Source organism: Protomyctophum bolini (genome assembly GCF_963924005.1).
Source record: "Protomyctophum bolini genome assembly, chromosome: 8".
Taxonomy (NCBI): Eukaryota; Metazoa; Chordata; class Actinopteri; order Myctophiformes; family Myctophidae; genus Protomyctophum; species Protomyctophum bolini.
In genome coordinates, this window is record NC_137869.1 from 50,053,173 (window position 1) to 50,080,744 (window position 27,572).

Genomic DNA, 27,572 nt, shown 5'->3' on the forward strand with positions numbered 1-27,572 from the left:
TATACTGGGGTGCAGAGTATGGAAATAAAATGTTTCACAAATATTCTCCTACAGAAATTCACAGCAAATGAGAGCTATTGTGTTGAGGCACAAAGAACACTTTTATTTAGTCAAGTTTTGCCTGTTTTATGAACACATGGCTGCTGTACTTTATACCTCATACTTTAAATGCTTAGTACGAGGTATAAAATACAGCAGCAATTGTGTTCATAAAACACTGAAAGATTGGGTATTGGGTAAGACTGACGTTATTTATCTTTCAGGACCTTTCACTGCTTCGTCTCAACCATTACTCAATGGCTCTGGTCTCAGCCACCGCGGTGGATATTTTGACATTCCGTTTTTTTTTTTTTTTGAATGTTGCCACTACTGTTGGAGCAGCCATAAACTACACAGGTTCATCCCGATGTTCTGGGCATCTTTGTAATGTTAGTGTTTAGTAAAAAGCAGGTAAAAGAGTAACGTTTGAGGCAGACTAACATCAGTTACTCTGCCGTTCACTATAGTAGAAGAGGTGCGCCTGGTGAGGGTTTAAACCCTGCATGCAGCTATGTCGAGTCCGCCTACAGGAAATACGTAAGCTGCGACCATGAGACCCGCTCCTGGATTCGTCTATAGTTTACTGAGACACTACACTGTCTCTTTGCATTCTCATCAGCTTCCTCGAAACAACCTTTTGTATAATAAGGGATATTTCACTTTCAAATCAATTTGGCCGAAGTAAGGCATTCATTTACAGAGATAAGAGGTTTCTGCCCGACAGTGTATGCCATGTATATGCAAGTGTGAACCCCATTCCCTAGCTCAGTAGACCAGGCAGATAACAAGCTGTAGCAAGAAAACTGTAGCTTGCCAACAAATTGCTCTGTCCTCACAATACGCACAAAAACGCACACACTCCTTTTCCATGTAATACACATTTCGTTTAACATCCATTGGTTTATTTAGCATTAAGCATTTCGCATCATTCATACAAATCTGTCCATATATAAACAACGTATACAGCAGTTTAACTTTGATTACAGTTTAGTAGTAGTACAATTACTATTGTTTTACAGAATATTATCCAGTGTCATTGACATTCAAACAACAGAAACCCAACCACAGGATTTCTTAAATACTTCATCAAAATATAAACACAGAATGGGAAATGTTGGTTTCCTTAACAATGAAATCAGTTGTAACACCTCATGTCGGTGTCTCAAACGGAAAACAGATTTTTCCATATTCAGCCGGTGTGAGACACCGCGCACGTGTACAGTAAATACAAGTGATGTTTAAGGCTGTTTTTTTTTAATCTCCTCAGACTGTTTTGTGGCCACTGTGTGTCTGTCCAAGACAAGTACAAGCTCCTAGAGGGTACATGCGCAATTGCGCATACCCTCTATAGAACTGGCGACAGCATATTGTTAAAGCACTATAGAAACCTTTTTATGTCCAAAACCAGTACTATGAAAAAAAAAAAAAAGAAAAACATGGCCCAATGGATCCAATTGAGTTCATGTAGTCAAAACAAGCTCTAGCCTTGGTGTCCAGCCTGATTCGCTGCGTGCCGCGATTTGCTTTGTCACTTCGAAAAGTGACAAAATAAATAACGTTTATATCACGGGACTCAGCGATATACACCAGGCTATTCACAAGCTCTTGTTTTGAACTAAATGCTGCTTTTAATTGTATCCCACCTGACAGAGATAATGTTATCATGGGGTCTACGTGCAGTTCACAGTCTTACATGCGATATGAATGAGAAAGCAAACGACAAAAGAAAGGCACTTCCAGGCTTGCAGGTACACTGGTACAACTGGTATACTCATTGGCGACACACACACACACACACACACACACACACACACACACACACACACACACACACACACACACACACACACACACACACACACACACACACACACACACACACACACACACACACACACACACACACACACACACACACACACACACACACACACACACACACACACACACGGTGGTACACCTGCATTAGATCGCAATCAAACAAAGTAAATAGAAATATGAACAGAAATTAGTACAGCATGGCAGTGGCTTCTCAACTGGCTTTAAATCACAACTCAAAATGAAGCGTTTCCTCGAGGTACTGACCACTTAAACCCCTGTCATCTTTGACTGAGAACGGGACACTGAGTTACTTACAACTTTACCAAAACATTATCAGATCTACAAGCTCACAATGCGTTCCAGTTGCGGCACTTTCTTGCACTTGGGAGATCTGCTATGATTGGATAATGTTCCCCTGGGATATGGGTTCAAGTGGTTCAGTTAAATGCATCAGAAAACACAATAATCTTCTTAGGTTATGTTAAGCCCAAATCTGATGTGTGTCCTATCCAAGACTGGCATGAAATTTGTGCTTGTTTTCTTTTCTTTTTTGTTGTCTGAACAGCACAAAGAACACATGGAAACTGATTTCTGTGAAGCAGATTTGAAACACAAAACAAACGACGGATTTACACTTTGTTGCATGAATGTGTCATGTCGCCAAACAAAATAATGTGAACTAAACGTGTCGCGTACCTCTGGAAACATTTATTTCCTCGCAGATGTTTTCATAACATGTTGCATACTACTGGTTTGGAAGATGACACAAGCTGTGAAAGTGCACAGGACCGTATTTCACTTCCTTGTTTATATGTTGTGATGGCGGCTCTGTCGGCAAATGTCAGACAGCAATAAAGTGCTCCAAAGTCAGAACGTGCGACCTGTCGTCAAAGCATACATACATTTACCATTTGGTTAGGCTCAGTAAATGCCATAGATAGATGTTGCATAAATAACACTGCTGTGGTGCATTTTCAGGGACAACCCTGCCCTCCTCCTCCACTCGGTCCCGACGAGGTAGAACTTAAAGAGTGTCAGTCGAGTACCCGTTGCACGTCAAACACAACACCACTTAAAACAAGACCTTCAACTCTTCAAGTCGGTGTAAAAAATAATAATAAAAAAAAAAAAAAATAAACAAATCAGTAATTTTGAGTTCTTTCTCTGAATTGTGTTTCCCCCCCCCACACCCCAGATCCAAGTCTGTTTCTTTTCCAATGACATTGACCGTTTTCCATCAAATCTAGCCATTGTATACAGGGTTCCAGAAAAAAGGGACCCGTGTGGGTCTGAGCGTGTACAGATGGAACCAAGCAACTGGATTTGGTTCCATTTGTACACGCTCCGAGTTAGATGAACAATGACTATGTGACTGTTTAGACGAGGGCCAAGGGATAAAATAATAAATAAATTATATCAAATGGGGTCCGTGGGCCCAATGCATCTCAGACTGCGTTGAAACGACTACAGCAGGCCAGTCCAGAGGTTGTAGCAGGCCGTGTTGATGACAGACTCCAGGTGGTGGTACATGGACACCAGCTGGGGAGGAGGGCTGTTGCTGGGCTGGGGCTGTGAAGGCAGCGGCTCCCGAAAGACAACCTTGAGGCTCTAAAAAGAAGAAGACAAGGCAGTAAAACAAACGCAGAATTTTTTTTTCCAAAATGAAAGATTGTCCTAAAATAACGAGAGGAGCTTACAGGCCGTGGTGTAAAGTTACTAAGTATGTGTAACTCAAGTACTGCACTTAAAGGTCCACTTCACCACTTCTATCTTAATATAATTGGCCCTCACTAATGATCATGATGAAATACCACAATTTCTTTCTACTCGTTCTGCGTCTCATGGGAGGGCTATGTGGGAAGTTCAGAAACCCGTCTACCAGTGACATCATCGATGGGGAATCAAAGCTAATAGAAACTGCAGGCTTTCTATTCCTGAAAAGTTGCAATACGATAATGGAAGCAATCGTTCTCACGATAATACACATCTAAATATTTTAGATTAAATATTTTGTTAAAAAAAGAAATGATTGTTTTAAAAAAACAAAAAATCTGTCTAAGGATGTCACTGGTGGACGGGTTTCTGCCCACAGCCCTCGCCTCCTATGAGACAGACTGAGTAGGAAAATCATGAACAATCATGAACAGTGAGGACCAATTATATTATGATGATAGGTTGAAAAGTGGTGTAGTGGTCCTTTAAGTCCAATCCAGTTCATTTATAAAGCACATTTAAAACAACAGTGTTGAACCAAAGTGCAGTAGGCCCACAAAAAATGAAGAAAGAAAAATACTAAAATACCAAGGGCAAAACAACAATACATATATGCAAAATCAACCTATTTCACATTGAGGAACACAAGCATACTGTACACTCACTGTTTTTCCAGCTTGAGAGTCCAGAAAGACCAGGACAAAGCAGTCGGTGAACTTCTGGTTCAGGACCGCCTGAAAGACAACAATACTTCAGTTCCACTTTTCTGTATACATGTGCAACCCAGGGGCCACATGCCACATCAAGTGAAGGCCACCTTCACTTAATGTGGCCCTCAGGTAAATATCAGAATACTGATATATTATTGATTTCAGCTGTTACAATTCCAAACATGCATACATGACCCGCTTTAATTACTTCAGTCTATATTAGTAGCTGAATGACAAGTAGGCCTATTACAACATTGTCTTTATTTATGCCCAATGTATTTGTATTTAGTTCATAAAGTAATATAAGCATAACTACAATTAATTAACACTAGCATGTCTGAGAGGTCATTTTGACCGGTTGTTTTCTTTGCCCATGAAGCTTTCAGAATGTTCCCCTTCCATGATCATCATCATCCATCACCATTCTATCTCAGAAAATTTTGACATCTGAAACATTTTCTAAATATGATGAATTTACTGTAAGCACATGCTACTTGTGTCTGATTTTACTTCAGTCATGCATTTGAAATTAAATAAAAATGTTACTTTACAGGATTCCAAAAAAAAATATCAAGAAAAATATTCAGCATTTCAATTCAAATATTGCACAAATAGCTGATCTACAAGCTCAACTTGAGCTTGATCAAGTTTGTGACTTCGTTCCACGCTACGAGCTTGTAGATCTTTCTGAGAAAATATTGGTGACAGAAATCATTGCTTCTGGGGGTCCCTGGAACAACATATTTTGAAAAGGGGGTTGGTGGCCAAATGCATATCATTTTGGGGGACCTTGATAGAAACATAGGTTTTTTTCTTCTTCAGAAAACCAGTTGTAGAATCGGCCTCGGGTCTTAATGCGTGAACACATTTAGACCCGAGGACACATCTGTGTCATCTTATAGCTGTTGAAAATTAACAATCTACAAGCTTAAATGTGTGCAAATCTTGGAATATACTGTATATTCTTTCACAGCAAACGTTTTTTTTTCTGTTTCAGAAAACTGTCAGGGTTTAGAAGACATTTTGTTCTAACTACTTATTCTCCGAAAAAGTGACCATGTCCTAATGATTACACTTTAGGCATTTAGCAGACGCTCTTAATCCAGAGTGATTTACATTAAGCAAGAACAAAAAAGCATGGGAATACATCACAATGTTTCTAACCAGATACTGGATGGAGTTCTCGTCAAAGTGTCTGCAGCTCTGAGGGAAGCGCGTCAGGAGAACCTTGATCAGACTCTGATACCAGCTGGGACTCATGGTCAAGAAACAGTCCTAGGGGGAAAGGACAACTTTGTTATTAGTTCTACTACGACGAAAATGACCACCAGTCCCTATAGTTTCCCTACGGCAGCACAAAACATACGACAATTTAATTTGTTGCTCTGCTTTATTCAATCATATAAGCCAGGGGTTAAAATGTAAATCGTTCCCTCTAAGATACAGTATGTCACAAGGATATCAGTCTCTCCATTTAGGACAGATTGAAAGTAACTTCATACTTTGACGTTTAAAGGATATAGTTCGTTGAACTCAAACAATTTTCTAAACACATCCCATGAAGCCTTGAATTCATGGAGATCTGTGGGAGAGTGCAATCATCCAGACAACTGAGCAACTCAAAGCAAGGGTTGAATACGAACCATTTTGCCATTTTGGCAAAATGTATTGGGGGGTACAATCCACACACAATTGTTGCTCATTCCATGAAAGCCTGGTCCTTACAAGCTATATCTCGTTGTAAAGGTGATAAATAATAAAAACAATATAAATCACAATGCCAATCTATATTATTAAGGGGATTATTATTTTTAATAATAATGGACCAGAGTTAAGTTCCGAACCATTTGTGCTGAGATACGTTACTTTTTTAGATTTTGATTATTATTACAAAACATGCACTAACGACTTCAGCCAAAATAGCAGATCTACAAGCTCACAATGCGTCGCACTGCGACGTGTTGAGAGCTTGTAGATCAGCTATTTTCGGGGTGCAACCCAGTACTCTTTAGCTAGTGGAGATGCGGTGTACGACATGGATTTCGAAACAAATTTGTTCAACACAAAATGCTGCGTTCCAAGTTCAGGAGACTTTTGGAATAAAGCAATTATCCTGAATTTGGGTATGGAAGGTATGAAGGTATGGTATGAAAGGAGAGGAGGGCATTTGCATTTCTTTCACCATAGTAAATTCTGCATTCGTGGTCTGGAGAGGGGAGTTGTTTTAAAGACGGGTAAAAGGGGCAGGGGTTCAAGCCTCCTTGTCTATGTGTGCACGTCCCTGATGTCTAAACTAAAGCCTGGGTACACATCATGGTGCTCCAACGTACCAGCTGGGGGTCTATCTCCCCTATGGAGCGGCTCTGCACGGCCTCCAGCAGCTCCTCCAGCTCGCTGAAGGACAGCTTGCTGAGCTTCAGCTTCTCCATGGCCAGGTGCTCCCCGTGGAACAGCCTCCTCCACAGGTTGTCCCTGCGGCAGTGGCCCATGGCCTGCTCCACACTGCCCTGGATCTGCCTCTGGGCCGACGCCACCTGCCCCCCAAGGAGAAGAGAGGACAAAATATAACAATATAATAATAACAATTATTAGGGATGCCGATGTTCAAAATAACAATTTAGCCGATAGCCAATACTGATACCGATATATGTGACCAGATTTGACTGAGAGCCTGCCATTCAGCCTGCCATTCCAGCTTTTCACCAGAGAAAAACTCCCCCCGCCCCCCCCCCCCCCCAAAAAAGTTAATAGCAAAATCGACATGTAAATATGAAATAAATGCTTAAACATGTAGCTAGGTGTAATGTTAAATAAATGCTTAAACATGTAGCTAGGTGTAATGTTAGAGACCACAGAAAGTGAACCTTTCAAGCATGTTTTCTCAACTCGCTGTTTCTCTGCCAGACATTACTCTATAAGCCATATATCCAAAACGGGTGGGTCAAACTGAACAACCAATATGTCAATTTGATGCTATGATTCCCTGCTTTCATGTGACATGAAAAAACAAAAAAATCCCCCAAAAACCCAATGGCAGTCAAATTTGGTCACATATACGTTGATTTACTTTTTACGATTTAGGGTAAGAGAAAGGAAGCGCTTGATTTCCTTACAAACCCTCTGAGAGGGTTGGAGACGCGTGCCTCACCACGCCTTTCAGCCATCATAAAACACACGGTAACCTCACACCTCTAGTGGCTTATTGATTTATTTTGAGTCACCCACTGGGTTAAATGCACTTAAGAGCTGCTGGTGGAACTCACCTCGTTGTTGAGCAGGGGGAACAGAGGGGAGGGGTACAGCAGGCCTCCGTGGCCTTCGGCGCTGCTACGACCCACCAGGGGGTAGAACTCGTTTCCGTCGCTGGGGACGGGCGAGGTCGCCATGGCGGGGCTCGACGGCGGCTCCTCCCACAGTTCCAGCTCGGGGTCGTGGTGACCCCCAGCCCCTGCCCCGCCTGGCTCCTCCTCCTCCGCCACCCGCTCCGGAGGGACCCCACCCCTACCCCCGGAGCCCGCCTCGCCGCCGGGCTCGCGGTGGATCTGAGGGAGCTTCTTGAAGCGCCGCATGTCCGCCGTCAGCCGAGGGAACAGCTCCCGCTGGCTGGTCATGATCACGTAGTAGCGCAACCTGAACACATTGCAGGAACGAGCACACGTTTTACCAGTGAAAAGAGTCATTTTGTCCAATCTGTATGAAGGACAGGGTTACTCAAATCCAGTGGAGGAAAAAAGGGCCAATTAAGTAAAGTTTTAGAGTCTTCCGCTTATGGCTTCCCTGTGAGGTTAGGGTTAGTGTTGGAGTAATGTCCGACATACATCGCTATTCACACACTGTATGCGTGCTTATCAGACGGTAATTATGTCAGAAAGGCGGTTATCAGACTGCTATTTCAGTCAGAAAGACATTTATCACACTGTATGTCTATCAGAAATGCATTAATCAGATGGCATTTCTGTCAGAAAGGCATTTACCAGACTGGTAATTCAGTCAGAAAGGCATTCTGTCTATGCATGCAGTTACCTGAGCTCATGTCTGTCGGAAAGGCAGTTGTCAGACTGGTAATGTAGTCAGAAAGACATTTATCACAATATATTATTGTATATCAGAAATGCATTAATCAGATGGTATTTCTCAGAGCCATCTAATAGAAGAGTTACGATATTGAGGGGACGATAACCGAGCGCTCGAGCGCTGTTCATGCAACCTGAACTGAGACAAGCTGGAGTTGGAAATACATTGTTTTCAATGAGCACGGCAACTGTTCAACTGTTTTAAAGTATTGTACAGTAACAACTAAAGTATCTTTAATGTTTAATGTTGTATACTATTACAGTTGTATACTATATACTATTACGCAGTTTGCGTAACTCTGTCTATATCTAAGGCTCTGGTATTCCTGTCACAAAGGCAGTTACCAGACTGGTAATTCTGTCACAAAGGCAGTTACCACACTGGCGCTCTCCTTCATGTCTGTAAGAAGCCGTTGAGGGCCATATGCATGCAGTTACCTGACCATATGGCGCTCTCCTTCATGTCTGTAAGAGGCCGTTGAGGGCTACCTGCATGCAGTTACCTGAGCAGATGACGCTCTCCTTCAGACTGCTCCTCAAATGGAGCAGCGTTGTGACAGACCAGGAGGGACACGTCAAAGTCGTCGTGGTGACGCAGTCCTTCCAGGTCCTTGTAGGAACCAGAGCTAACCAAGACGAGACAAAACATTTATGTATCTTCCAGGTCCTTGTAGGAGCCAGAGCTAACCAAGACGAGACACAAAAGGATTCAGAAACATTTGTGCATCTTCCAGGTCCTTGTAGGAGCCAGAGCTAACGGAGACGAAAGACAAAGGATTCTGAAACATGTATGCATCTTCCAGGTCATTCTAGGAGCCAGAGTCAACACATAAATGTAAAACCTTTTATGTTTATTTTTTTGTAAATCATACACACAGATGTGAACATACCATACTGTATCTACAAGCTCCTAGAGCCTTGCGCTGCGAGCAATTCTGAATTTGTAGGTAGATCATTTTCACAATTTTTTATTTTATTTGTATTTTTGATATACAGCTTTTGTCCACAAGCGTCTCATATTTGCCATTGACAATGAACGGAGAAATTAGGTCAAATGTCTGCCAAATATGACGTAAATTTGTGGCAACACAAAAATTAAATGCCATTGACAATGAAGGGGAAATGTACGTCATATGGAGACGAGCTAATCGGCTAACCAATCACATGAATTCAGTTGTCATGAGATGATGTACGATGATGTATAATGATGAGAGCCCCTTCACTTCATACGTGATTTTTTTATGATAAAAAAATATATACTTAATAATGATATGGGACAAGGTTTCAAGTGACTCAACCCCTATGATCTAAGTGATCTAGAACAGTGGTTCCCAAAGTGGGGTCCGGGGACCCCTAGGGGTCATTGAAAGAGTTGCAGGGGGTCCCTAGCTAAATGATAATTAGGAACCAAATCGACCCTAATGTGTCTGTAACTCAGAGAGTGTACAAATGGACCCGTTAGGGTCCATTTGGTTCCATTTGTAGAGTTAAATTAACATTGATTTTACAATATAAATTGAGGGTCTCAGAGATGGAAAATGCCATTAAATGGTGGTCTGCATGTAGACTAATGCATGTCAAACTGGGAGTCGTTGAAATTAAACGGGTTGAGAATCACTGCTAGAGCCGTAACAATCCTCTCTCATGGGGGGTCCCTGGCATATAGTTTCAAAGGGGGGTCCGCAGGGCTAATTAGTGTCAATTTGGGGGTCCTTGACATGAAAACGTTTGGGAACCACTGATCTAGACCAGTAGTTCCCAAACCTTTTAGCTAGCAGTGTTGATTTCGTCGATTAAAAATAAGACGAAAAATGTTCGTCGACTACCCTTTTCCACTGACGAAAACTAAATGGTAACTAAATGAAAACTAGTATATGGTGACTAAAACTAAGACTAAATATACTCACAATTTCGTCAACAAATAAAAACTAGACTAAAATGTTAGGAAGGTTAACTAGTGGACAAGAGATCCAGTATAAGTCATTTTAGAATTGGTTGCATGCTGAAAATAGACGATCGACAAGGTCGCAGCGCGACGTGTTGTGAGCTTGTCGATCATCTATTTTCAGCAAGTGAAAAAACAGTCATTACGACGGCACCAAGGCCCACCAAAATACATTTTGTTCGACTAAATCAACTGTAGATTTAGTCGACTAAAATCTTATGATATTCAGTCGACTAAAACTAGACTAACACTAAGACTAAAATGTGACTAAAACTTAAGTTTTATTCCAAAAACTATGACTAAACTAAAATAGGAATTTGCTGCCAAAAACAACACTAGCTAGAGACCAACACAAAGACATGTTTGTGAAGAGTAAGAGTGTGTTTGTGTGTGTGTGGGGTCTCTTACCTGTTCCACAAGGCCACCAGGGCGTACTCGTGCAGGTCGGCGCTCTGGGGCGCTCCCTTCTTGGCGTCGGCGGGTGTGCCGGCGGCCTTGGACATGCGGATGGGCTTCATGTTGTACGTGCCGGCGTGGTCCGTGATGTAGTTGTACAGTTGGTGGGCCGTGATCATCCCCGTCGACACGGAGAAGCTCCCTGTGAAAGAGACGGTCGTCAACGCCCCCGTTCATACAGTGTTCATTTTTTTGATCTAGTTGATTTCGTCGACTAAAAATATGACGAAAAATGTTCGTCGACTGCCTTTTTTCACTGACGAAATGAAAACTAAGCTATGGCGACTAAAACTGAGACTATATAATATGGTGACAATTTCGTCAACAAATAAAAACTAGACAAATGTTTTTACTCCACTACGATTATATGGAAACTTTAGATATTAGTTACTTTACATTTGGTTTATTATTTCAAAACATGAAACATTAACCACTTCAGCCCTTAGAACCAATCAATTAGAACCAATCACATGTAGCACAGGACCAACCTTAAAGGTGCATTCCGTGATTTGGAAAAAAAAACCCGCCCCGGTAACAAGATGTGCACATGCACGCACTACAGTGGGGGGGAGGGGGGGTCAATCGGTTAAACATGTCCCATAACTGGACCTTGGTAGACGTGGTTGCGTCCGAACTTGGGGATGTCGGGGTGGTGGGCGATGAAGTCCTCCAGGAAGCTGGTGAGCTGGTAACCCTGCCTCAGCGTCATGTGACAGCCCACCAGGTACTGGTGCACCACGCGCAGGTGGAAGTCGTAGCTGAAAGAGTGCACGTGCATCAGGTCGCGCACCTTGTCGCACTCCTCCGTGAAGAGCATGGATAGCTATAGGGGAGAGAGAGAGCATAGCCTGTAAAACATTATGACTATGACTATAACTATATATATATATATATATATATATATATATATATATATATATATAGATAGATAGATATATAGATATATAGATAGATAGATAGATAGATAGATAGATAGATAGATAGATAGATAGATAGATAGATAGACAGATAGATAGAGAGAAAGAGAGAGAGAAAGAGAGAGTCGCAGTCCCACCCCTTTCAGATCAACGAGGGCACGGGAAGAGAATTTCCCATTCATTAATTTCCCATTCTTTTTTCCATGGACGTTTCATAAAGTATTTATTTAGAGACCTTTCAGCCAACAAAGCCAACTCGGCTGCTGACAAATCATGACAATAAAACACAATTTTTTGGGCCGCACAAATAATAAAAAATAAGCACTTTGTTGTACCCTGCCTATTTTTTCTTCTTTCTAATTATTTGTTCGGCCAATTAATTTTTGTTTATCGTCATGATTTGTCATAAGCAGAGTTTGGCTTAAAGGTCTTAAATAAATAAATAAATAAATACGTAATACGTAATAATAAACAACTTCTATGGGAAAAATGCTTGGGAAACTCTTCCGGTGCCCCTGTCTTTCTGAAAGGGGGCGGGACTGCAACTCTCTCTCTCTAGGGCTCATTAGGGCTGTCAAATGATAAAAAAAGTAATCATATTAATAATCACAGCTTTAAAAAATAAATAAATCATGATTAATCAACATTCAAACTACGTCCAAAATATGTTAAGTGTCTCTCTAGCCCTCGCTCTCTCCAGGTATCTCGGTCTATCGCCCCCCATCAGCCATCAGATACCAGAGCGGTGACTAGTGCAGAGTGGACGGGATCGGGCGGGTCATCTAAAGCGTCATTCATAGTCTGGATTCTCGGTGGTGGTGAGGTGACCACCGAACTACAACATGACGTCCACTGAGCCGCGGTGAAGAGCAAACCACCGCCACCGCTCCGGCCTCTCTGTTTTTACTCACCACCACTCAACGTTATTTCAGCTCCGGTGGTCACTTCACCACCGAAAATCCAGACTATGAATGAGCCTTAAGCATGCATTCATTTCGTTAAACAATCTAATCTAATTAATTTCAGAAATTAATTAACTCAGTTAATTTAGCTGCAACTCTCAAGAAAGTATATATATATATACACACACACACATTAATTCACACTTTAATTCACACAGAGATCCATTGTCAGTTACTTGTACTATATTCAAACCTTAGGTGTTACACCTAAGGTTATAAAATAGCAGATCTATAAGCTCACAACATGTGCGCTGTGTAGAGACCTGCGGATGGAGTTTGTTGTCACCCGCAACAGCAAATTCATTGTCCGCCCGCTATCCAACCGCATCATCCTATTTATATCAACCGCACCATCCGTCAACCGCGGTTACCCGCGGCAACCACGGCTAAATCCGCAGGTCTCTAGCGCTGTGATGTGTTGTGAGCTTGTAGATCGGCTATTTTCAACATAGTGTGAAAACTGCCATTACGGCCATACCTTTTTGTCGTCAAAATCAGCTGCAGATTTAGTTGACTAAAAACTTATACTTAAAAGACTAGACTAAAAGAGTTCAGATGACTATAATATGACAAACTTCATGACATTTTATTCAAAAGACTATGACTATAATAAAAGTAAATCAAAGTTTGCCGTCAAAATGAACACCTGCCTGGTATTCTAGTTTGTTTGAAGTGATGCTGACATTGTCTTTGCACGCAATGTTATTTGCCCTGTCCTGTAGTGTTCACTTACTTACTCAGATTTTACACACCGAAGACTGGGTAGGAGCATCTGCTAAATGCCTATATTGTCAATCCTTTATCCATTACTATTGGGTTGAATTCATTGGCCTATAATCTAAAGAAATCCTTTCATGTTATGGTCAAATGTCAGCACAATTTCTTGCTTGCATTCCAAAAAAAAGAAAGAAAAAAATCACACCTGTGTGAACTGAGTGGTGCAATTACCCCCACTTTGGTTGTTAGAAATGAAGAGATTAAGTCTATATATGGGATTGGTCTCGTAAAGAAAGCAAATATTTCACATGAGAAACTTCATCATTGTGACACCTCTGAAAACACTTTGCATTGCATCATATTCTGACAACAAAGCTTGCATGACGCAAAAGAAAGAAATGCATGCGGTGGAAATAAGGTTTCGTGGTTTTTGAAAGCTGCACCTGTTACAAATAATGAGAGGAGAAGAAATCAAACGATTATGAACATATGTAATCACTTAAGAGCCTGATGCAGAGGCAGACTGAAAGATTTTCATTGGAGGAAAGACCCATGATAAAACAGTAGAATTGATACTATTTGGTATGTAAGTTCACCAAACATCAGTTCAACATCACAACACTTTAAGCAGTGTCCTGTTTGTCCAGGGAATTGATCTGAACCACCACTTTTCAACCTATCTTCATATAATTGGTCCTAAATGTTCATGATAAAATACCATATTCTTTTTCTACTCAGTCTGTGTCTCATAGGAGGGCTGTGGGGAGTTCAGAAACGTCGTTAAAGGCGCAGTGAAATGAAAAATAAGTTTTTCACACTTTTAGACCATATCCGTGGTCATCATATGGGCATACCTAACAATGGATGCCAAAAAAATGGGAAAATTCTCATTTCTGTGTGTTTTTATATCAAAGGTCCATAAAACTATTGTATTATTTATTTATTAAAACGAAAACGTGCTGCGTGATGACGTGTAGAGATACACATCGATATGTCTGCGCATCCATGCAACACAGCTGCTTCTGATTCAAGATAACATTCAGACCGTGTATTACTCGGTTTCAACTTAATCATCACGCTAAAATATGTTTCTGAAAACATTATAGGGTAGAAATAAGCCACATAACAGTAAACTGGTTGTGCTGGGCGACCGTCTGATTTATAAACAAACAACACCACGCTGTTGCGCATAGCATTAGCCACCGTCCCTAGCTACCGTCCCATCGCCTGAAGGGATGCGACACTCTGATTGGTTCAGAAACTTCAGACCGGTGTTTCATGTGGAAAAACCATTTTCATGTTGTTCACCATTTCCGTTTCACTGCGCCTTTAAGCAGATTTTATTTTTTAAATATAATTATTTATATTTGTATTATTGTGAGAAAAATGGATACCATTTTCGCGTTGCAACTCCTCAGGAATAGAAAGCCTGCAGTTTATATTAGCTTGGATTCCCCATCGACGTTGTAAACAAATGTATCATGAACCATGAGGACAAATTATATGATGTGGTCCTTTAAGCAAAAGAAATAAAGAAAAGATAACAATAAATATGCTAAACTGTTACTAGGAGGCACAGAATCCTGAGTGATGGTGGCTCAGGCTTTGTTAATGTTAGCACCCTGAGAGGATGGAGTTCTCCAGAGAAAATAAACATGTATTTATACTCCACAGGCTAACAACATGTCCCACGGCTGTTAGCGAAGGAAGCTAACATGACTGCTCATTAGTCCGACCATGTGTTGTTTATGATTTTTCCCCCCCGTAGAGGGCCATGAGAAACAACATACTGCAATGTCGTTTTTCATGTTTTTCTTTATATAGTCGAAACCATGACAAACGTCATACTATACTATTATAGTCGTTTATTATATTATATAGTTTTCATCGTTTACAGTTGTCGAAAAGCATGAGGACGACGTGCTGTAGTGTCGTTTTTCATGATTTTCATGTTTTTTATCATAAAAATATTAATAATTAAAAAAACAAGCATTACTAACACTAACGGCACACATAAACCACAGGGTGAGTGTTAACCGGCTGGGTACAGGCTTTAGTTCCGACACTATTATTGGTCACAGTCACAGTCATTAGACCGACAACCTACCTCTAACCCTAACCTAACCACTAACCTAACCATAACCGCAAGCACGAGAGCAGTGCATGTCCGAGTGCTAGTCCGACCGTTGTTCCCGCATGTCGAACTAATGCGCATCGGATCCCAACTGGCCATGTGGTCGGACCAACGGGATGGCAGACCACGTCGTGGAGCAACCTCATTCCTAGAGCAACCTCATTCCTAGTACCACCGGAAGTGGTACTAGAAAAGCCAGTCAACACCAAAGCTAAAACAGCGGAAATTGTACGCTGTCCGTGTCAAACTTTCCCGATGTTGAAGCCTATTTTAAGCACGTTGCTGTCGTGTGTGGACAACAGTCGGCCTACAAGCGCACAACGTGTCGGCATGTGATGCCATCACGAGACAAATAATGAATCTGACTCAACTCTGACATTCTGAAAGGTTGTGTGTCGCTCTCATAGAAATGATGTCACAAATTAAACGGACCTCGGGGTAATTAAAGATCCGCAATCAAATTCAGAGTAATGCATATTTGATTGTAAAATTAAACATGTTCTTGGTTATTTTCTCATCGATTGTCGACTGTTAATCTCAGCAGGATCTAAAAAAAAGGCTTGATTTATACTTTGTGTTAGTGCGTTCGAAAATCGCAGACGCAGCGTCTGTTTTCGGCACGTGACACTGGCCCGGCGTGCGGCCGAGTATAAATCAGAGTCCCGAGTGTTAAAGGAAAGAACACGCTCAACCAACGACTGACAAGCTCCTGGTAGCAGCGGAGGGGTCATGCATTAGTCCGACGTCCCGTTGGTCCAACATACGTGGCCGGGTTAAGAGTCACCCTATAGCTCTGGTCCATAGCCTCAAGCTGATGGTTCTCGGCCAGTGGTTCCCAAACCTTTTCATGTCAAAGACCCCCAAATTGAGACTTATTAGCCCATAGACCCCCATTTGAAAACATATGCCAGGTACCCCCATCAGAGAAGAGTTTTACCGCTCTCGAAGTGATTCTCAACCAGTTTAATTTCAAGAACCCCCAGTTTGACATACATTAGTATGTCAAACTATTTAATGGCATTTCTATCTCTATTGTAAAATCAATGTTAATTTTAACTCTGAGAGTGTACAAATGGAACATTATCTGAGTTACAGACCCATAAAGGTCCATTTGTTTCCTAACTATCATTTAGCTGGGTACCCCCTGGAACTCCCTCAAGTACCCCTGGGGGTCCCCGGACCCCACTTTGGGAACCACTGCACTAGGATATGGGTCTCTCAATTAATTGCCCTCGCATGAAATGCAGACCAGACTCTCGACTTCTGCTGAAATAAAAATATTCCACTACTCACCAATACAAAGACGGTTTTGTTGAAGAAAGACTACTTTCCACAGTGGATAAAATGCACAATTTGGCCAAAAAAATTAATCCTTTTCTGGGTAAAAGTGGGGCTAAGAGTGCGTCCACTGTGGAAAGTATAGTCTTTCTAATGACCAAAACCGTCTTTGTATTGGTGAGTAGCGAAAACATTATTTTAATTTTAGCAGAAGTTGAGAGGCTGTGGTGCATTTCATTGAGAGTCCCATAACTCTAATGCAATGGCATATATACAGTAGTGCTATGGACCAGAGCTATAGACTCCCCCGTGGCTTCCCCGTGCGGTTAGGGTTTGGGTTTAGGGTTAGTGATGTCGGATTATTGGGACGTTGGACTAACGCTATACACACAGGGCCAGTGGAACAATAACCCAACACTGTAGGATAGTGGTTCCCAAACTTTTTCATGTCAAGGACCCCCAAATTGACAGTAATTAGCCCACGGACCCCCATTTGAAAATATATGCCAGGGACCCCCATAAGAGAAGATTTGTACGGCTCTAGCAGTGATTCTCAACCCGTTTAATTTCAAGGACCCCCCATTTAATGGCATTTCTATCTCTGGGACCCCCAATTTATATTGTAAAATCAACGTTACTTTAAATCCTGAGAGTGTACAAATGGAACCAAATAGACCCATAGTAGGGTCCATTTGGTTCGAATCAGCTCAGAAAAGCAATGGCTCCATAGGGTCCGGGGACCCCTAGGGGTCCTTGAGGGAGTTCCAGGAGGCCCCCAGGTAAATGATTAGGAACCAAAAGGACCCTTACGTGTCTGTAACTCTGAGTGTACAGATTGAACCAAACGGGTCCGTTTGGTTCCATTTGTACACTCTCAGAGTTAAATTAACATTGATTTTACGACATAACTTGGGGTCTCAGAGATAGCAATGCCATTAAATGGGTGTCCGTAGACTAATGCATGTCAAACTTTGGGAGTCCTTGAAATTAAACGGGTAGAGAATCATTGCTAGAGATGTAAAAATCTTCTCTTATGCCCTGGCAGGGGTCCGCGGGCTAATTGGCGTCAATGTGGGGGTCCTTGACATGACAAAGTTTGGGAACCACTGCCATAGGGCTTAGCAGTGGCGGGCATTCTGTCGGGGTAAACGTCCAGCACAAATGGCCAAACCTACAAGCTCCCAACGCGTCAGGGCTTTTCGGTTGTTCACGGGATAAAAGTGGATAAGAGTGGATAAGTATTTCAATTTTTTAGCCTTTTTAGAGGTTGATATACTATATGACAGCTGATCCCATTTAGTTGCTGGAGATTGGGGTTACGTAAAAGAATGTCAAGCTGTATAGGTCAGTAACCATAGCTCCCAAAGGCTGCTCAAAGTGAGGACGCCGTTAAACAGAGGGAGAAAGGTCCCAATCCCATGTCAGAAAGCCAGACAGTAGAGCGCCGCCCATTATACAGCTTTGCACGACATATGTCAGTGGTTGTCAAACTTTATTTATTATTTCAAGGACCCCCCCCCCCCCCCACCCATGACTATTGAGAGTGTAAACACATTGAACCAAATGGATCCATTATCTTGGTTCCATGTGTTACACTCTCAGAGTCACAGACCTGTAAGGGTTCATTTGGTTCCATGTGTACACTCTCAGAGTTACAGACCTGTAACGACCCATTTGGTTCCATTTGTACACTCTCAGAGTTGCAGACCTGTAAGGGTCCATTTGGATCCCCTACAAATAACTCTAAGGGTCCCCACCGGAGCCCACTTTGAGAACCACTGAGCCATGTAATCGGTAGCGATGTTTTGAACTAAAAAAGAAAAAAGAAACGGCGCAAAATCCTGAAATCAATTCGAAAAACTATTTCATTAATGAGCAAAATTTGAATACAAAAAAAGGTTTAACGTGTAACTAATAAAAAATAAGAATAAAGTATTAAAAATCAACAGGCTAAATATGATTACAAATTATAAGCATTTCCGGTCAAATAGAACCACAAAAAATCTAAAAGCTCATAATGTTGTGAGCTTTGAAACGTTTTGCTTAACCCATTCTGGGGGGAACCTGTTTTGGTGTTTTAAGCATGATGTTATACTTTATAGATCTACAAGCTCATAGTGCCGCGCTATGAGCTCATAGTTCTGCTATTTTTGAAAAATCATGAAAATGTGGCGCAAATCTTTGATTATGCTGTATATTCTTTCACAGAGAACGTTTTTAACTCAAATCTTTGCTTCTGGGAGGACCCTGGAACAACATATTTTCAGATGGGGGTCGGCGGCAAATTACATATAATTTTTCGTGTCCTTGACATGAAATAGTTTGAAAACCACTGACATAGAAACATAGTTTTTTTTCAGAAAACTCTCATGATTTAGAAGACATTTGTAGAATCGTCCTCGGGTCTAAATGGTTCTAAATAATGGCAATGTTTCAGCCAGAGTGACACTAATGGCCGGGACTCTACGAGAGAACAGCAGCTTGAAGGAACAGGGGATTGAGGAGAGAAAAAGAAAGAGAGACGATTGAAGCAACGCCGGCGGCAGCAAGTTGAGGAAGGGGAAGAGGGCGGAGCCAATTTAAGTGAGCCCCTCCCCTTCCTGTAGGACCGAATCGGGACATACCGCAGAGTCAGGCACCGCGGTGCCTTCTGGGAATGGCTTGCACCGGGGTTTGGTGAACAGTGGCCCCTAGTGGAGAGATGAGGACATGATGGTGATGGGACTTGGCATGCAGACAGACAGACAACCCCGAGTCTCTGGACCCACCTTGATCATTTCAAATTGTTCAATGATGTGTTAATAAGAGGGAGAATCAAGTCATCTTTTTTTTAGTTCATTTTACACCATGCATTCTTTCATCATACTTTGCCATCCATACAGACATGACAATAAAATGGAAACCTTTCTTGTCTTGAGTGTTTAGCTCGAAGCGTGGCAACAACTTTTGCTGCAATAACAGCATCTGCATGGACTCAAAAATAAATTTCCACAGGACTGAAAATGTTTATCAGGCCATGTCCCAAGCAGGGATTTGTGAAACCGTGTGAATTCACCTTTAGCAAAGCCCCGCCCTCTCCCACTTAGACACTCCCACTTGGACACTTTCAAGCCGGGCTCATTCATTCCAAAGTAAATATCATGGCTTTTACATATTATACTGGTTCATTTTTGGAACCAGACCATCAAAATCTCTTCCAAATCCGTCAACAAGGCATGCCATATGCACTGGAAAAATATGTGCGTGACATTTCTTTTTTAAAACAATGTTTTATCATATAGGAAAACTATATACTATGGAGAGGCTTGTTTAACCCAGAGTAATATAGTAAGAGAGTGGCGACACTAGTGTTGACTCCCATTGTAACAATGAAATGCAGAAGTGCTCATTCTATCTCAATGGGATAGTTCCAATGTTTGGAACTATAGCCCATAGAACCATAGGCCTTTGCGGCGAGATCAAAGCGTGTCGCTACTCTCCTACTCTACACTCTGGTCTAACCCACGTTATGCTTAGCTGTGATTGGACCATAGCAGTTTGGGGAGGGGCTTAGCTATAGGTCAATTAAGGAGTCCTCCCAAAAATAGTACAGACTGAGGCCTTAAGCTTTGCTTTCATGAAATATATGGAATTCATGGAATATTTAAACAATTCAAATACTCTTTAATATATATTATATCTCTGCTGTCGGGAAGAATCCACCTAACTCCAAAATGTTCATTTATCAGGAAATGAAAAAATATATATATAATCCAGGACATTAAGAAAACCATATATTAAAAACAAAAAACAAAACAAAGCAATACTGCCACGTCAAAGTTGGCCTTGTGACTTTATATATGTGATTATTTTTTTATACAGAGACAGTCATGGCGGCAAAAAGTATACGAATTAGACCCCAAGTATAACTAAAAGGTTTGGTGAGGAATATAGTTTGTCACGGCGGCAGGCAGCCTCTTTTCCCCAGGCTTGAGATGTTTCATGTTTTGGCGTGTCACTTTCTGTTGAATCAATTTAATGTGGTGGTTCTTGGAAGTTTGAGAACTACTGAATTAGGCGAAGACATTAGAATAGACCTCAGCTCTAAACGGATTAAGTGGTTGTGTGGAGAGTGCTATTGTGTTTTGTGTGTGAAAAACAGTGCGTACCTGTGAGTTGACAGTCTGGCCCATGGGGATGCGGGAACACTCCAAAGCATACTGCTTCACACAGAAATAACAGCCCTAATGTAAGACACACACACACACACACACACACACACACACACACACACACACACACACACACACACACACACACACACACACACACACACACACACACACACACTTTTAAGTGACCATGTCCATGCTGACTGGGCTGCAACAGTTAATAAACTTAATCAATGTACACATTAGTTATAAATTAAATTAAATCGAGGCATGCGTGTGCGTGTGTACCACCATAGCGATGATTTGATTGGCTGATAACCCCCTAGCGATGATTTGATTGGCTGAGCCACGGAATTGAGGTTAAAAAAAGTGCGGCCAAAAAATTGCAGAACGCCAAAAGTGATTGGCCGGAATGTGATGATGGTGATGATTCAATAGGGTCTTCTTCTTACCTGAAAGGCCAACTCCATGAGGACGATACCGCCCGGCAGTGCCCTCTGCAGGTGGTAGGTGGTAGGACTCGATCCTGTGGTCTGTGGGAAATGTTCAAAAAGCAGTGAGCTTGTAGATCTGCTGTCATGGCTCTCTAGGCTTTCAGTTAACCCATTTAAACCTGAGGACGATTCTACAAATCGTTTTCTGAAAAACCCATGTTTCTATGTCAGTCGTTCTCAAACATTTTCATGTCAAGGACCCCCAAAAATATATGGAATTGGCCGCCGACCCCCATCTGAAAATATGTTTTTCCAGGCACCCCCCAGAAGCAAAGGTTTGAGTTAAAAAAATGTTCGCTCTGAAATAATAGATATTCAAAGGTTTGCGCCACATTTTCACGATTAAAAAAAAATAGCAGACCTACAAGCTCATAGCGCGGCAATCGGTGCCACGCTATGAGCTTGTAGATCTGCTATTTTTCAATAGCTAACATAATGCTAAAAACACTGAAAGGGGTTCCCATTTAAAATGGGCAAAAAAAAATGTCAAAGAGAATTTGCAAGAATGGCATTCGTCATCATAGACATATAAAGGCTAGATGGCACAAGGTGGAGTGCACCGGCGGCCATCTTGCTACAGTCCTACGTTCTGTGGTAGCTGGTGATCAGCTCAAACAAAAACACTCATTACTCGCTCAAATTTTGACGGATTTACAAACGGGTTGGTTTATTACAAACGCTATCAACGTGGCTATGATTCAGGGTGATTATCTGTTTAATATTATATTTTATATGAACGTCATATAAAAGCATATAAGTATATGCCTCTGACGTTTATAACAAACCAAAAATTGGTTGAAAATTGAGCAAGTTATTGTTATTTAAAAAGTGCATGCCCCATAGACACAATGTTATGAGCTACCTGAAGCAAGATGGCTGCCACGTGGCGACGTCGCTCTCGTTGTTCATCATAACATAACACGCCAATGTCCTCACAGGTATAGTAATGCAAACGTGTGTGTGTGTGTGTGTGTGTGTGTGTGTGACTGTGTGTGTGTGTGTGTGTGTGTGTGTGCGTGTGTGTGTGTGTGTGTGACTGTGTGTGTGCGTGTGCGCATATGTGCTAACCTTGGGGCTGTCTTCGCTCTTCTGTTTGACATATGAGAAGGACATTCTTCCCTCTGATGACATGGAGCTCAGCATGGCTGCGCGTGCTCGAGCGATGCTGCAATAGAGGAACGTTCATTTGAGGCATAATCCCATTACACTTGGACCCCTAATAGCAGCTTTTTAGTGCCTTCTGCCAGCTCTAGATGACATTTTTTAATGCCAAAATAAAATGGTGTAAAATAAAAAAATCATTTAATAATATAATAATAATATTTTTTTCATTACGTCAATTACGTCAACGAGAATCACTTTCCACATTTTAAGGTCAAGTTTACTCGCGTGTCTGCAACACTTTTCAGCCGCAAGGTCTTAATTCAAGAGCTGATTTGACATACCGGAAGTAAACATCTTTCATTTCCGGGGCCGCCGCTGGATACTTTCGCTTTCATCAGAAGCGCTGATATAGTAAAGGGTTGCGGAGATTGTTTTTATTGAACTCCTAAAACATGGATGTTCTGTATGATCACCACAATCTGAGCTTCAATTCCAAGGAAGGCCCCTCTCTATCCTGATTGGATGAAGGATGGGCCCTCTAGCCAGAAACGAAACCGTGGCTTTTTGGACCCTAGGGGTCACAAAAAATAAATAAGAAAAGTGAAATTTGAATTAAGTGAAATCACTGAAGTGCAACATACTTGCGTGTGGGGCACATGGGGCGGACATGAACAGCGTTCAACATACTTGCGAGTGGGGGACATGGGGCGGACATGAACAGTGTTCAACATACTTGCGTGTGGGGGACATGGGACGGACCTGAACCTGAACAGAGTTCAACATACTTGCGTGTGGGGGACATGGGGCGGACCTGAACAGCGTTCAACATACTTGCGAGTTGGGGACATGGGGCGGACATGAACAGAGTTCAACATACTTGCGCGTGGGGGACATGGGACGGACCTGAACAGCGTTCAACATACTTGCATGTGGGGGACATGGGGTGGACCTGAACAGAGTTCGACATACTTGCGTGTGGGGGACATGGGGCGGACCTGAACAGCGTTCAACATACTTGCGTGTGGGGGACATGGGACGGACCTGAACAGAGTTCAACATACTTGCGTGTGGGGGACATGGGACGGACCTGAACAGAGTTCAACATACTTGCGTGTGGGGGACATGGGACGGACCTGAACAGCGTTCAACATACTTGCGTGTGGGGGACATGGGACGGACCTGAACAGCGTTCAACATACTTGCGTGTGGGGGACATGGGGCGGACCTGAACAGAGTTCAACATACTTGCGTGTGGGGGACATGGGACGGACCTGAACAGCGTTCAACATACTTGCGTGTGGGGGACATGGGGTGGACCTGAACAGAGTTCAACATACTTGCGTGTGGGGGACATGGGGCGGACCTGCACCAGGATGAAGCCCATGCTCTGCAGGTACTGGACGTACTGCTGCAGGAAGGTGTTGGACAGGTCCAGCAGCCAGGCCTCCTCCTTCAGCCGCGGCCCACCGCCGGGCTGCAGCGTGTCCGCAGAGTCCGTGCTGTACGAGCGGTCCCTGCTGCCCGACGCCATGCTGTCGTTGGAGCGGTGGCGCTTCTGTTTCGGCGGTGGGAGAAAAATAAAAGTAGTACTCACATTTGTGTAAGTTGTCGAGTAAATGTCACAATGAGACGTGTTGCGAGCTTGTACTGTAGATCTACTATTTTCACTAATGTCACAGACATGCGCAGAGCGAGTTCAGTCAGGAAACTCAGTGCAGTTGCCAGCTCGTTTATTGGACCGCCTCAGCATCACGTTCTAATTCACACGATTCACTTCATCCAATCACACACTCATTCAATGTTCATACCGGCTATACAGTATTTTAGCCGTGACGTGAGCGGGGCAGAGATACTTCCGGGTGCCACTTTTGTGTCGCTTTTGTGACCCCATAGAGTTATACTGTGTCCTTCCGTCGGACTAAATCTGAGACGAAAACAACTACGAAAGTCTCATTTTACCACTTTCCTTGCAACAACAAAGCTACTGGTCTCCCAAATCTGGCTGTGACAGGCCCTACACTGAATACTATCGGCATTTTATTTCATTGTGTCAACTAAATCCTCATTAATGCAAAATAGATTCAACATATTCAACCCTGCACACATTCTAAATATGCCCCCGAAATATTGTACTGAGAAAAAGGACTGTTACCACCTTCAATAATAATGATAATAATAGTCTTTATTGTCCTCATATATTTTCTTTGTCATGGACACTTCTACAGAACATTAATAATTCTACTCAAGTTGGAAGCATTAAGACGCATTTTAACCCTCAATGGCTTCCTTTCTGAAAAATTAAATCATTGTGAAAAGATGCAGACGGGAGCTGGTGCCACTTTTGCCCTTTTCCACCCCACCTGTCGTTTTGGATCAGCTGTTTAGGTACGGGGTATTCGGAGTCCCTATGGTTGGGACTGATGCGCTTGATCAGAGTACCTAAAAAGCGGATCCAATTCATCGCCAAACCATAATAAATATATTGCTCATTTTATATTCAATAAATAAATATATATTCCATCGAGTTGTCCTGACTGAACTTCTAAAAGGCAAGTAGTTTTTAATGGAATTATTTTGGGAGGAAAAATAAATGAAAATCATTGGCATTTATTTATTTACTTATTTTTTGTGATAATGTATTGAAAATCTTCTGGAATAATTCAAATAAAAAATAAAAGTAGAAAAAAAAATGGGTATCTACTCGCGAGTTGAGACCCATAAATTAATGTGTCGCAACCCACTGTTGAAATATCGGCCTAGTGGTGAACGCTAGGAGCTCAAAGACTTTTACTAGCCTTGCGTAGCGATATTAATATCACTGCGTGGATATTAGTCTCGTCCCTCTCAGTGTTATTTCCGCAATGTCCCTCCCCATATTTGTATACTGGGCCCTGTGAAGCCGCCAACAGTTGACACCAGCGTCCTCACTTCCCACATTCACACATCCATGGTGGCAAGCTCACACCGACCAACTCATTGGAGGCAATGAGAGGGCCCAGACTTAATCTGCCTGGGGCGATATGCATTGAGAGGGGCCAGACTCACTCTGCCTGGGGCGATATGAGAGGGGCCAGACTCACTCTGCCTGGGGCGATATGCATTGAGAGGAGCCAGACTCACTCTGCCTGGGGCGATATGCATTGAGAGGGGCCAGACTCACTCTGCCTGGGGCGATATGCATTGAGAGGGGCCAGACTCACTCTGCCTAGGGCGATATGCATTGAGAGGGGCCAGACTCACTCTGCCTGGGGCGATATGTATTGAGAGGGGCCAGACTCACTCTGCCTGGGGCGATATGCATTGAGAGGGGCCAGACTCACTCTGCCTGGGGCGATATGCATTGAGAGGAGCCAGACTCACTCTGCCTGGGGCAATATGCATTGAGAGGAGCCAGACTCACTCTGCCTGGGGCGATATGCATTGAGAGGAGCCAGACTCACTCTGCCTGGGGCGATATGCATTGAGAGGAGCCAGACTCACTCTGCCTGGGGCGATATGCATTGAGAGGGGCCAGACTCACTCTGCCTGGGGCGATATGCATTGCAAAGGCAGATGAAGGCTGGCTACGCGCGGCTAAGGGTTTACCTTCACAGGAGGCTGGGCAGCCTGCTCGTCTTGGATCTGCTTGCGGAACACGGGGTCAAACAGCAGCGGCGTGGCGCAGTAGTGAACCAACCTGGATGAATGCTTCAACGTCTCCAAGTCTGTCACCTGATGAGGAGGAACAACAACAACGCAGGGAGGTCATCCATTATGTCCGTAGAGTATACAGTACACAGACCACTATGTCCGTGGCACATTTTTGGACTTTTCTTTCTGTTTTTACACACACACACACACACACACACACACACACACACACACACACACACACACACACACACACACACACACACAGCATGTCAAGTCTCCAAAACAAGTGTGACACTGATTCACTACGACACTAATGCACATTATGAGTGCACTATTACTAGTGCAGGGGTGCCTGCACTCTAACTGTGCCATATCTTGACAACACTGCAAGCGAGGGCAACCTCAATGTCCTTTTGAGATTAAATAAAGGTTTTTTGAATTAATTTCATTAGCTGTAGCACTTATGTAGACTTGGATAGCATTTTATACAGACTTACGTATAGCATGTTACGTGAAATGTTTGGATTCTGGCTACTTACTGAGATGGGCATGTTGGACTGAGCAGACCTCTGTTGCCACGTGACAAAAAGGTTCTCAATCTTCATCTGCTTCTCCATTTCTGTATGCACGCACACACACACACACACACACACACACACACACACACACACACACACACACACACACACACACACACACACACACACACACACACACACACACACACACACACACACACACACACACACACACACACACACACACACACACACACACACACACACACACACACACACACACACACACACACACAAATTATCTTTGGTGAGAACCACATATTAAGCCCACCATGGATTTCTTTTCTCACCTGCACACACTAGTTTTTTATTGTGCGAATAAACTAAACTGAAATAGTTTGAGCACCACTGACATAGAAACATGGGTTTTAGATTAATTTTTATGATTTAGAAGACATTTGTAGAATCTGTTCTCTGGTCTTAACGGGTTTAACACTGCATCTGACCTCTCCTCTCGGCCGCCTTGACCTCCAGGAGCTGCGCTCCGTGCCACGCCACAGCGTCCTCCTGGGCTGCGTCGGGGGCCCCGCTGGGGGGCCGCAGGGCCCCCACCACCACGTCCCTGAGGGCCTCGTCGAAGGGCAGCAGTTCCGAGGGGAAGTGCAGCGGGGCCAGGCTGCGGCCCGGTACTCCGCCCAGCCGGCCCTGGTCCTTGTTGGGGGCCGGAGGCACCGCGCTGCGCAGGAGCGCGTCCGGCTCCACGGAGGGGCCGAAGAACGGGTTGGGGTCCTGGCGAGAGAGAGAAAACACACACACACACACACACACACACACACACACACGATTTTGAATGATTTTGAAGTACGAAAATGTTTGAGAACTAGAATCGGCCTGGTTAAAATATGGG

The 27,572-nt window shown here is 42.9% G+C and overlaps 1 protein-coding gene across 1 annotated transcript in view; it reads right to left on the reverse strand.

Moving 5' to 3' along the window:
* Positions 1-1,812: 1,812 nt before the first annotated feature.
* Positions 1,813-27,572, reverse strand: part of szt2 (SZT2 subunit of KICSTOR complex) — a 145,607-nt gene continuing 119,847 nt past the window's right edge. The window contains exons 63-78 of the mRNA XM_080770643.1: positions 27,172-27,454; positions 26,687-26,766; positions 26,100-26,225; positions 23,852-24,069; positions 22,479-22,575; positions 21,369-21,449; positions 20,914-20,988; positions 19,390-19,455; positions 11,367-11,580; positions 10,710-10,899; positions 8,860-8,982; positions 7,547-7,913; positions 6,614-6,817; positions 5,448-5,558; positions 4,239-4,307; positions 1,813-3,468 (exon numbers count right to left, since the gene is read on the reverse strand). Coding sequence (XP_080626769.1) covers positions 3,325-3,468; positions 4,239-4,307; positions 5,448-5,558; positions 6,614-6,817; positions 7,547-7,913; positions 8,860-8,982; positions 10,710-10,899; positions 11,367-11,580; positions 19,390-19,455; positions 20,914-20,988; positions 21,369-21,449; positions 22,479-22,575; positions 23,852-24,069; positions 26,100-26,225; positions 26,687-26,766; positions 27,172-27,454 — 2,448 coding nt within the window. The 3' untranslated portion in view covers positions 1,813-3,324. The remainder of the gene's footprint in view (positions 3,469-4,238; positions 4,308-5,447; positions 5,559-6,613; positions 6,818-7,546; positions 7,914-8,859; positions 8,983-10,709; positions 10,900-11,366; positions 11,581-19,389; positions 19,456-20,913; positions 20,989-21,368; positions 21,450-22,478; positions 22,576-23,851; positions 24,070-26,099; positions 26,226-26,686; positions 26,767-27,171; positions 27,455-27,572) is intronic.